We start from the raw sequence: 11,007 nt of genomic DNA, 5'->3' as shown, positions 1-11,007 counted from the left end.
CTCACAATTCAAATACTCAATTGCGTCTTGAGTGCATTCCATTTTTTGTTCACAACGCCATTTTCCATAATTGTTTATTTAACACTATTTTAGTAAAAGAGATACATCTTTTGGACATTGTGAGCATACAACTGGATGTCTTGATATGTGGATCACCAGTAAGGGCACACTGCACGATTGCATGCAGTGAATACACTTGACTTGAGCATTCCTAGTTTTCCTCCTCTTTCTCTGTACGTTTAGCATTCGTTTGCTCAGAGGTTGATGTGCTTGCTGCTTCCTGAGCAGCTCTTCTTTACTCCACCCTAGCGGCCCGCTTCTTCTCTTCTTTCGTCGACATCTTTTCACATTAACACTGATTAAGTCAGTGTCTGTGTTGCAATTACTTAGTACGTTTTCTTTCATTTTTCACTTAAGCTGGCACTTAAGTCTTCAATCTGCCACAAGAATGATTTAAGATATGAAGAGGTAGGGGAAGTGACGGTGAAGGTGGTAGGGAATGAGAACGGCGCGCCAGTACACATGTGTCGCACGGCCTCCCTGCTGCCAAGAGTTGATTCTATAATAAAATAAAAATAAAAAGAGGAATAACCTTAGATGTCCATCATCACCCTGAAAGCAGATAGTAGATGTCACGTAGTATATGTGTACCAAATTTCAGGTCAATAGTTCAAACAGTTTGCAAGCTACAGGTGATTTAAAATCCTGGACAGAGAAACGGACAGCCACGGTAGCATATTATATAAGAAAGACAAGTAACAAGAGATTTTTTTCTGTAGATGTGTTTGACATTGTTTGCTGTTGTCCAATGTTGGTCACCGTAGACCCCTACTATATAAGGAAGTCTGTTGTAATGATTCTATGTAAAGTATGAGATTACAAAAATGTCTTGGCCATCACTACAAACTACATGAGGTAAGGAACACATAAGAATATGTATAAATTATGGATGGTGTATTCCTTACACTCAACCAAACATCTATTTTCTAATCCCATGTATTCCATTCCAGCGTTCCAAGGTGCTTCTGCCTGTTCAAGCAGCACTGGGTACAAAAAGGAACTAATCCTGGAAGGAATGTGGTAGAGCTAATGCAGAGTCATCAATCCATATGAAGTGAACTAAGCAGAAACAAAGAGAACCTGGAAAAAAACAGACATGATCATAACAGTGATCTAAATGATTGGTGCTTTGGTTAGCGCCTTTCGTAGCTGACGTTATCATGATACATTTTTTTCAATGCAATTAACAATATTCAAGTGAAATCTAAAAACATTAAGTTAAAATTTACATGCAACTAGAAGCAGAAAAATTTGTAAGGCAGCACTTATACGGGAACAAGATTTACTATCTTCTTGTACTGGGCAGATTACCATCTCATAAAGCTAAGCAAAATCTCTCCCCTTTGTCAACACAGAAACATATTTTTTATAAGGAAAGTGGGATTCTGCACATTACAAAGATCAACGTAAGGTTTGCAGGTTTGTAAAAGATTATTGAAAATGCCATGTCCTCATTTAATTGTCACCTTTAACAAACTGCTGCCCTTTATGATAACTCTATTTTAATAATCCTGTATATCTGATTTAAGGTAAGAGTGGCTTACGCTGTATCAAGGTTGAAGTTGAGTTGTCGGCTCAATGTCACCATTGGAGTGAGCACAGCTCTGACCCATCCACCCGATTTCTGAACTTCTTATTCAAAATATATGTTGATAAGCATCTTCCAAAGTAAATTTCAAATAAGAAAAAAAAATTATCGACTCGTTCTGGAACAGTTTTAGTTAATTTAACAAATGATGAGACAATTTATTTCTAGAGCCTGTTTAATGCCAAACGTGAACTCAACAGTTCAATGCTGTTCAAAAATCTTTTTTTCAGCATTTTAAAACACAAAAATATAAATAAATGAAAATAACAATGAATGCATAAAAAGTCCAATTAAGTGTTACTATTAATTTGTGGCTAGTCATTAAACCAAAATGGATTAGAAACTAACTTAGCACAATCTTAAGTCAATATGTTACCTTATTATTTAAATTAAATTGAACATTATTTGAAAACAAATGTTGCCATTGATTGTGCTCCAATTTATTCAGGTCTGTAGATAGCAGTGTTATTTCTTTTATTTTCCATTGCAAACAAAAAAACCTTTTTAATTTCAAAAACATACAGTATTAACTGGTTGAGGTATGCTGAGTATATCTGGTGATTAGCCGGTCACGCAGTTATTATTCAAGATATGCGATGCTACTGAAACCTCATTGAAAGCCAGCCTTCATCTTTCACAAACAAGGAAAAACTATGATTGCTGTTTTACAAAAATGGTGGGCATAATTTATTAAAAGACTGGCTTCCAAATAAATTCAGATAAACCATATTTGAAAATAAAAGATAACATCTTTCCATACTAGAAGTGAAATAAAATTATTGCTGAAATTTAAAGCAAGTCCTCAGATTTTTGCTTAGCGTCCTCACAGTAATACATAGTCCTCCAGTCCTTGTCTTGAAAGCTTTTGTTCCCGTTTTACAGACAACTGGCTTTTTTCAAGCTTTTGTTGGCGCAAAAAGCTGCTATCATGTCCATGCCCTTTAACAAAGGTAAATGCTGGATACTTCTCCTTAGAAGTAGATTTTAAAACCTAAAATCAAAAGGAAAAAAACAAAACATAAATAATTTTGATTAATCCAAGAATACGGTGTGTTATTTATGTGGCTCTTTTTCAATGCTACACTAATTAAGCTACAATTCAAACAGACTTAACCCTGCAGCTTTGGCTTATAAAGTAATGAAGTCTGATTGAAGCCTCCTATTCTACAACACATCCTGTAGCCTAGCATTTCATTCCATGGGAAAGGCTGCCCTCTTCTGGAAGTTTCCATTTTTTTGTTCTACCAGCAGAACAAGAAATTCCTTTAGCTATCAAAAAGACAATAAAATGACTGCAGTGAAGACACACAGGGTTTAAAAACAAACTATTCCATTCTGCCTCTGCAAAAAAATAATGTTTGAAAAAGGTTCATTTTATTTTGTAATTTATCGGGTACACTTGCCTTTGATATTTCTTCACTGATTCTTTCAAAGTCGTCTTCATTTCTTGAATAGAATCCAATGGTGCAGCTTGGGTCCATTTTTGTGAATGGTATCTTTTTGGGTGAAGGACAATGAAAAGACTATGTTGTGCAAGAGAATAAAAGAAGGATGAATGAATGGATGATATTTTTTTATATACAGTGCCCTTCATAAATATTGAGAAGGTGAACTCAGATTGTTCTGTTTTTACTGTATACACAAGCAATTTTAAGATGAATAGGTAAAGAAGAGGCCAAGGTAAACAATTGCATCTTTTGTCTCTTTATCTATTATAAAAAAACACTACTGGGGATGTTCCATCCTCACAGTTCAGGTGAGCATGCATACTGTAGAAGGAAACCTGGCTGCCATTTGTGTCTCACTGGTCAGGTGTTTCCACTTGAAAGATACAGAAAAAAGATAGCAGCGAGTACATAGTGGTGCATTTATCCTTCTCTTTTCGGTGTGGCGTCCACCTGTGAAGTCAGTAATCCTAAACCAAAATGCAGGCGAGAGAACTATCCATGAAAGAAGAGTAAACATCACTTACGCCAAAAAGAAAGGAAGAACCAAAGCACAAAAAGCGAATAAAAAAAATTCAATAGAATAAACGATCTTAAAGGAATACTCCATTGCTGGTCCCCCTTTAACTTCAATGGTTTCTTGTTATTTTTTAATGGAATACTCCGCCACCCAAAATATTTTTATATGTTACTAACCCTATGTGGTTTGTAGTGATGGTCAAGAAAAATTTTTAATCCCACATATTCAAGGTGAATGGAGAAAAAACTTATGATAGCGCGAGAGCCCACTCTACAACTTGAGCATGAGAAAGGCATTATATAAATGAAAATTATTATTATTATATCAAAAAATTTGGTGAAAAAAAAATCTCTCCATACTCATGTTGCATAATCCATGTCAAGCCATCCAGTCGTATGCTCACAAAATGCTAAACACATGGCTTGCTAAATACATACGAGTAGTCCACAAACAGGAAATCAGTTAACATGGGATCACACTTCTGAATTGAAGGCAGGACTCTTGACCAATAGATGAGCAGGAAAGGTATTCAGTTCAAACATTTGATCAAAAGTGGTTGTGCTTTCTTTTCTTTGGAAGTATTTATTACTTTAGCAATAAACGCATGTGTTTTCCATCTTGTGAACATACAACTGGATGTCTTAATGTGGATAATGCGACAAGACTAACTTGAGATTTTTTTTTCCAAGTTGCTGCTGAAAAGAAAACTGAACAGCTGAAGATAAGAAGCTGCCTAGAGCCAATAAGAACTGCAAACACGAAGTTTGTCACAGGGTCGATGTAGTTAGTTACTCAAACCAAATTTAACCTGCACTAAGAATTATGTTTATTTAAAATTAGGAAAACATGAAAAAATGAATAATTCAAAATGATCAAAACATACAGTGCATGTGGATAAGTAACTGTAAATAGCAGGAAACAGCCTGTATGTTGGACTTTTATTATATTTAAAGAAAGATCTGTATCACTTGAATTTACAGCAAAAACAGCAATTTTGACTTCAATATCGTAAAACTCAGAGACAGCACTACACAATGTTAAAATATAAAAATCTTGAAAGAATTTAACTTAAACATGCCACCAATATTCCGTAAGGACTGTGACATATTTCACTTCATGACATCATACCAGTTTGGTAAAATTAGTACTCTACAGCAGAAGAGATGAAGACGAATGCAGTTACCAAAATTCAAGACAAACTAAAATGATCACATTTCAAACTAGCTTTATTTCTTGTCTACAAGAGACAACCTTTATAAAATATAAACTCTGCTGAAAGACCTTGGGAACAGCATTCAGAACACTGCATTCAGTACATTTACATGCACACACATAATTGGGCTAAGGTGAATAACCCAATTAAGGCTGAAACCTGGTTCCTTAATAATTTGCGTTTATATGGGCAAGTAATCTCCTGCAGTTCTCCTTTAGCAAAATGTTTCAATGTCATTAAACTGCGGGAAAAAAAAGTTAAATGTCATAATCCGTTACCGTGAATCTGAAAAAATAAAAAAAAAACAAAAACATGACACCTGCGATGATTTTCTAGTGTTTTATAAATAGGTATAGTCAAATTGACACTTTATTTATAGGTTTCTGTTACCAGGTTGCACACAGCACACTCTGTTCTGCTTTGCTGTGCAATTCGAGTCCTGTTAAGGACCAGCATACCAGTACGTGTGCTTCTCGCCTTACACCCAGTGTTGCTGGAATAATAATGACACATGTATTCTTACTTCACTAAGATAAGCATTGCATTAGGTTATTCGTTACTTTACAAAGTAATGTGACTATGTAAGATTTCTAATGTGCTACGCTTCTGCTCTCAAGATTCTGTGACTGAGTTTAGTACTGTCATCAACATTAATTTAGCAATTTCTGAAATATTAAGAAAGATGACTTCAGTCAGGAGATGCAATCGCACAAATATTTGCCTCTGAAAATGTATTTCGTGGATGCATATACCTATGGCTGCTGAAAGAATATGTGAGGCAAATACATGCGCAGGCTGAGAAAATGGATATGTGCAGAATACAAAACCTGTAACAGTAGCCTGGATAAGAGTTAACATGGCAATATAATTGGGTTATTAGAGGAGATATCTACCTGGTTTCTCAAGAGGCCAATAACCCAATTTCTGTAACCGGAATAAGGGTTTGCATGGCATTTTAGAAATCGTGTTTCTGTAAATAACCGAGTTGCTGATTATTGTTTTAGTTAAGCAAAACATTCTTTCAAGGCTTCATTAAACCTTGAGCAATGTTAATGTAGGCCTCAGATTAACCAATCAAAGATACAATTAACATGTGCTCTACAATATACCATGTGGTCTATTAGCTAAGGCTCTACAATTTAAAAAAAAACAAAAATTCAATGCCCACTTGTCAATAACATGCCACTTATGTACCTGCCTGAACTTAAACTGTAAAATATATGTGAAGTGTTATAGATAGATAGATAGATAGATAGATAGATAGATAGATAGATAGATAGATAGATAGATAGATAGATAGATAGATAGATAGATAGATAGATAGATAGATAGATAGATAGATAGATAGATAGATAGATACTTTATTAATCCCGATGGGAAATTCAATACTGTGCATTTGTACATGTTGACTGCCTTGGAATTATGTTTTCTACAAATGACACTAAATAAAATAAAGGTCCTTTTATTGTATACCTGAAATAACTGTGCCATCTACCACAAAAAGTTAAAAACCTAAACAACTAGTACTAAAATAAATGTGACAATACCTTGCAACATTACTTGTTTGTAAAGTATATTCTAATAAATTAACAAGTTAAATAGTAATATGTACGAATGCAAGCATATACAGTATAATTATACTATATACACACTACCAGTCAAAAGTTTTAGAACACCTCAGTTTTTCTTCAAATTTAATAAGTGGAAATGCAATGAATGACCTAAAATGGTGAAAAGGTAAGCAGTAAACTGCCAGAAGTTTAAATTTAAAGTTCAGGTTAGCAAAAACTGAAAAAAAAGAAATTTCAGAATGTTACAAATGGGTCTTCTTCAGGGAACAACTAGTTATTAATTAACTAACAAATATAGTTATTAGTTAATTAAAGTAAATGAAGACTGGCAAGATGAAGCAAACAATTCACAAGGGTGTCCCAACTTCTGTTGATTACTTAAAAACCCTCTGTCTTAAAGTGCAGTTGGAACAGACTGTGTTACTATAACCTCTGAAGTACTACTTGGACAATATTACACTGTAGAAGGTTGTAAATTGCAGTCATAATGACAAGAAAACAATTCACAAATTATTTTAAAAAACTGCAAAAAAAAGTGTCAGTGAGAACAGTGGAGTCCTACACAAACCAATAATTGGAAACTGGAGGAAACTCTGATAAGAAGAGATCTGGCAGATCCAAAGCCACAAGCCAATCAGAAGACAAGTTTCTGAGGGTCACCAGCTAGCGTGATAGGTGCTTCACAGCACAACAGTTTCAAGCATAGCCTAATAGTGCAGATCGATAAAAGCAATTCTTGGTTTCTACTGTGAAGTGGAGACTTTGTGCTGCAGGTTTGATAGGGTGAGTAGCAGTAAGGAAGACATTCCCTAGAGGAAAAACTAGGGTCTTGAAACAGCGGCTGTGAACTACTGCAGATTGGAAAAAAGTCTTCTGGACCGGCGAATCAAAATTTTAAATCTTCTGTTCGTCAAGCAGGGTGTTTATACTCTGTCAAGTTGGTGAAAGAATGGTTCCTCAGTGTATGACAGCTACTGACAAACATGGAGGAGGAAGTGTGATGGTCTGGGGTCCTTTTGCTGGAGTTGCAGAGTTGGTAAATTGCACAGAGTGACTGGCATTCTGTGTGTTTGGCTGTTATATCAGCAAAAGGTGGCTACTTTTATGAGTCAAAAATATGAATAAAATTTTGTACACTTAAAAGATTCCTAGAGTTATTTTTTCATTTGCCATTGTTTAATTATTCTATGACTTGATTTCATGAAACGTTAAAACAACTAAAAAAACTGAGGTGTTCTAAAAAGAGAATATCTGTCTTATCACTTGTGTCTATTCCTATCTTAGATTATACATTTAAAACATTAAATCCCAGGTGCTAAAACAGTTCAGATCAACTGCTACTTCCCATAAAGCAACCACACTTTGAAGATCTGATATCCACATCTAGCATTGCCACAGGAGGCACAAATAGTCAAATGTTATTCCCCCTTACAAAGATGCCATGGCTTAGGCAGCTGTAAATCTGGATAACACAATACATTTTGCTGTACACATTCAGCCACTTTAATCTGACAGACCCTTCAGCCAAATCCTAACACGCAAGGTGTGCTATCAGATGGCCTGGACAAAATCAGATGGAGATGGAGACCCTGCATACAGAGCTGGTTGTGGTTATGGGGATGCTGTAGGTGATTGGAAAGTTCCCCCAATCCATTTTCAACTGTTGCCTGCTTCATGTCCTCTTAAAAGAAGACACCTGGATGCACTAGCTAACCCCACAATGCATTGCCTGTCCTATGCATGTACATTAAGTTCACTTATCTTAACAAGTGCAATCTGTCAATGTTCGTACTGAGTAATTTCAAAACTCCACAAAAATCTTGAAAACTGTGACACTCCTAAGAAGTGTGATGGCATTTTGGCCGAATGCAGTGTTTCCTTGTATTTCAGTAAGTTAGCTACCTTTATTTATTTGGCAGTCACCTTTATCCCAAGTCACTTGCAACATTAATGATACAAATGGTAATATTTCTTTTGTGTGACTTGCTCAGGGTCACACAGTGCTGGTGGTGAGATCTGAACCCACAACCTCAGGGTTTGGAGTCAAAGCCTTAACTACTGCGCCACACTGCTTGCACAGTTATTTGTCAATATAATAAAATAATAAATAATAATATAATAAAAATAAATAAAAACAGAGACTGCCTGGTCCAAACTAAATTTAAACAAAACAATGTAAGCATAAACACAGTGTTTCATTAGCATGCCACACTATGCTGTCTTGTCAGTGAAAACTGCCATGACACACATAATTTCCTAAAAGAACTACAACTAGACCTGTAAAATGGCTCAAAACCTGAACTTCCCTGGGTTTGTTTTCCTACCCTGGAAACAACAAGGTATTTCACACAAATCTGAAATGCTTTTTAAAGCAAACAGAAGCAGGACGGAATATAATATTTTGGTCCAAAAATGCTGGGTACTATTTTGTGTTATAAGCCTATTCTTAGTCAGCGCTTTCCAGAAAATGAAAGCAAGACTGATTCAATGATTGAAAAAAAGAACAAGGAGCACTATTAAAATCATATTAGTAAAATAGGGACATCTCGTAGTAATCCATTATTACCTCCACTGAGAAATCCTTTGTGCTGACATCTACAAAAGACTGGCAGTAATGAGGATCCATGTAAATCAAACTGTCATCTACAAGGACAAAATAAAAGACAAGTTATTCAAAAAAGGAAAAAATAACCTTATTATTACAATGCACACAATCCAGCTGCTATGCAGAAAAGCTTTAAAAGATATAAGAAGCGACTGCGTTCCCCTGTCACAACGAGCAGCTTGTAGAGGTTACCCCCCTCCTTTTTTTTTAGGGAAAGATTAAATTTTGCATAATCAAATCAGTTGTATAAGCAGATTTTTTATACAGTAAAGGGACTGTCATTTAATTTTTTTTCTTGGGAAATTACTTTTACAAACATGCAATTATGGCCTCAAATTTACATATGATAAATGCAAGCTAGAGCTTCAGGCTGACAGGAAAAATGTATTGCTTGTCATTTAGACATCAACTAACACTGTATTTCAAATTGGCAAAATGTAAATGTGTAAATACTGTCTGCCAAGATGTACAACAGGAGGTTTCTAAGCACTTTTGAAGGTGATAAAGAGTGCTGCACTTCATACTGAAATGAATATTATGCATGCATCTTACAGAAATCAATTACATCTGCAACTTCAGAGGTCTACTTTTGATAAATGAAGCCAGCATGGACAGCTCAGGCAAAATACAAAGTATGCGATTTCAACTGTTCCTGCTTAAAAAACAGGAATGCATTAACTTCCTACTGTTCTTTAGACCAATTATGCAAAATTACTCTCTTTGCCAACACTAACCTTGAAATCCAACAAAGTAATATGCCTGTTTGGGAATCCCTCCAATAATTCCAATGCAATATTCAAGACTTAAAATTCCCTGTGTTAAAGAGAAAGCAAAGCAGCCACAGGCACAGCACAGTTAGGTAAATAGAACACACTACAACATACACTAGCAATAATAAAAATGAGAAAAGAACCAAAGGTGCCAGTTTAAAAAGAAAGATTTAATCCTGTGAACATTTATTTCTATTACTCACATTTAAAATCTTGGTGAATTCGTCACATCTCATTTAAAAGGACAAAACATTTTAAACTGCACCAATTATACAAAAACCGTGATTTAAATTAAATAAGAGTGCTTCCCCAGTACAGAATCATTTATAATTAAACAAAAAATATTTAGCAATGAGAATAAAAGGAAGAAGAATACACTGTTTAAAAGGATAAAATGGAAATTCATGTGCAATTCTTCATCGCATTAAAGCAAAAGAGCATTCACAGGAAAGTCAGTTTTATTCCACTGGGGCTACTCTCCTTTCCAAATCAGAGACAGCATGGGGAAAAATTAAATTGAACTATGTGCAGTTTACCTGTTCATCATATCTGCTTGTCAGATTCTAGGTATAATTTGCAAAATTTATGACACTTATATAATGTGCTCTACTGATATTTAACTGTTCTAAAAGCCAATATATATAAGCATATATATTTTCAAACACCAGACAATTTTGCAAAGAAAAAAAAACCTTATTTTAAATTATACGAAATATACAGCACTTTTAGTGAGTAAATTATACTCACTACTCCGAATATAGACAAAGCAACACAGGAAAAACACAAAATGGAATCTCCGGATATCTTCGAATATTGTTGAGTGGTCGTTGATAATAAGTGCAATGAAAAATAAAAGGGAAAGCTTTCTTTCCGATTTTTGTTCAATTACCTGTAGGAGGAGAATGGCCATCCCAGCCAGAAAAGAGACAAAGCTATTACCCGGATGGGAGGCCAGCGCAACAATGCAGATGGATTGGCCGGTGGAATAAAAAAAATCAATAACTCTGCACCCAGCCGGTGTAAATTACTGTAAGGACCGGAGATAGCCGAGATTCAGGAGCAGTTCAATCCCCAAAATGATAGGTGACAGTGGTCCTCACATGGGAATCCAGTCGGGACACTCATAGGGATGCATGGAAGTTGGGAGTCCAAAAGTGCAGTCCTTTCAGGGACCCTAGGTATCGGTAGAGGGCGCTGTTGGAGAAGGGCCGCCTTACTTTCTTTATGGCTCAGAA

At 35.4% G+C, this 11,007-nt stretch overlaps 1 protein-coding gene across 5 annotated transcripts in view; it reads right to left on the bottom strand.

The window, feature by feature from the left end:
• Positions 1–1,805: 1,805 nt before the first annotated feature.
• The window catches only part of atg4c (autophagy related 4C, cysteine peptidase), a 117,458-nt gene continuing 108,256 nt past the window's right edge, over positions 1,806–11,007 (bottom strand). For all 5 annotated transcript variants that reach the window (XM_028810936.2, XM_028810935.2, XM_051932738.1 and 2 more), the window contains 4 exons: positions 9,737–9,815; positions 8,964–9,040; positions 3,052–3,171; positions 1,806–2,639 (listed from right to left, as the gene is read on the bottom strand). In XM_028810936.2, the coding sequence (XP_028666769.1) occupies positions 2,472–2,639; positions 3,052–3,171; positions 8,964–9,040; positions 9,737–9,815 (444 nt within the window). In that variant the 3' untranslated portion in view covers positions 1,806–2,471. The remainder of the gene's footprint in view (positions 2,640–3,051; positions 3,172–8,963; positions 9,041–9,736; positions 9,816–11,007) is intronic.

This window comes from Erpetoichthys calabaricus, chromosome 10 (assembly GCF_900747795.2).
Source record: "Erpetoichthys calabaricus chromosome 10, fErpCal1.3, whole genome shotgun sequence".
Taxonomy (NCBI): Eukaryota; Metazoa; Chordata; class Cladistia; order Polypteriformes; family Polypteridae; genus Erpetoichthys; species Erpetoichthys calabaricus.
The sequence above is the reverse complement of the archived record's forward strand: the minus strand, read 5'-3'. Positions and strand labels throughout refer to the sequence as shown.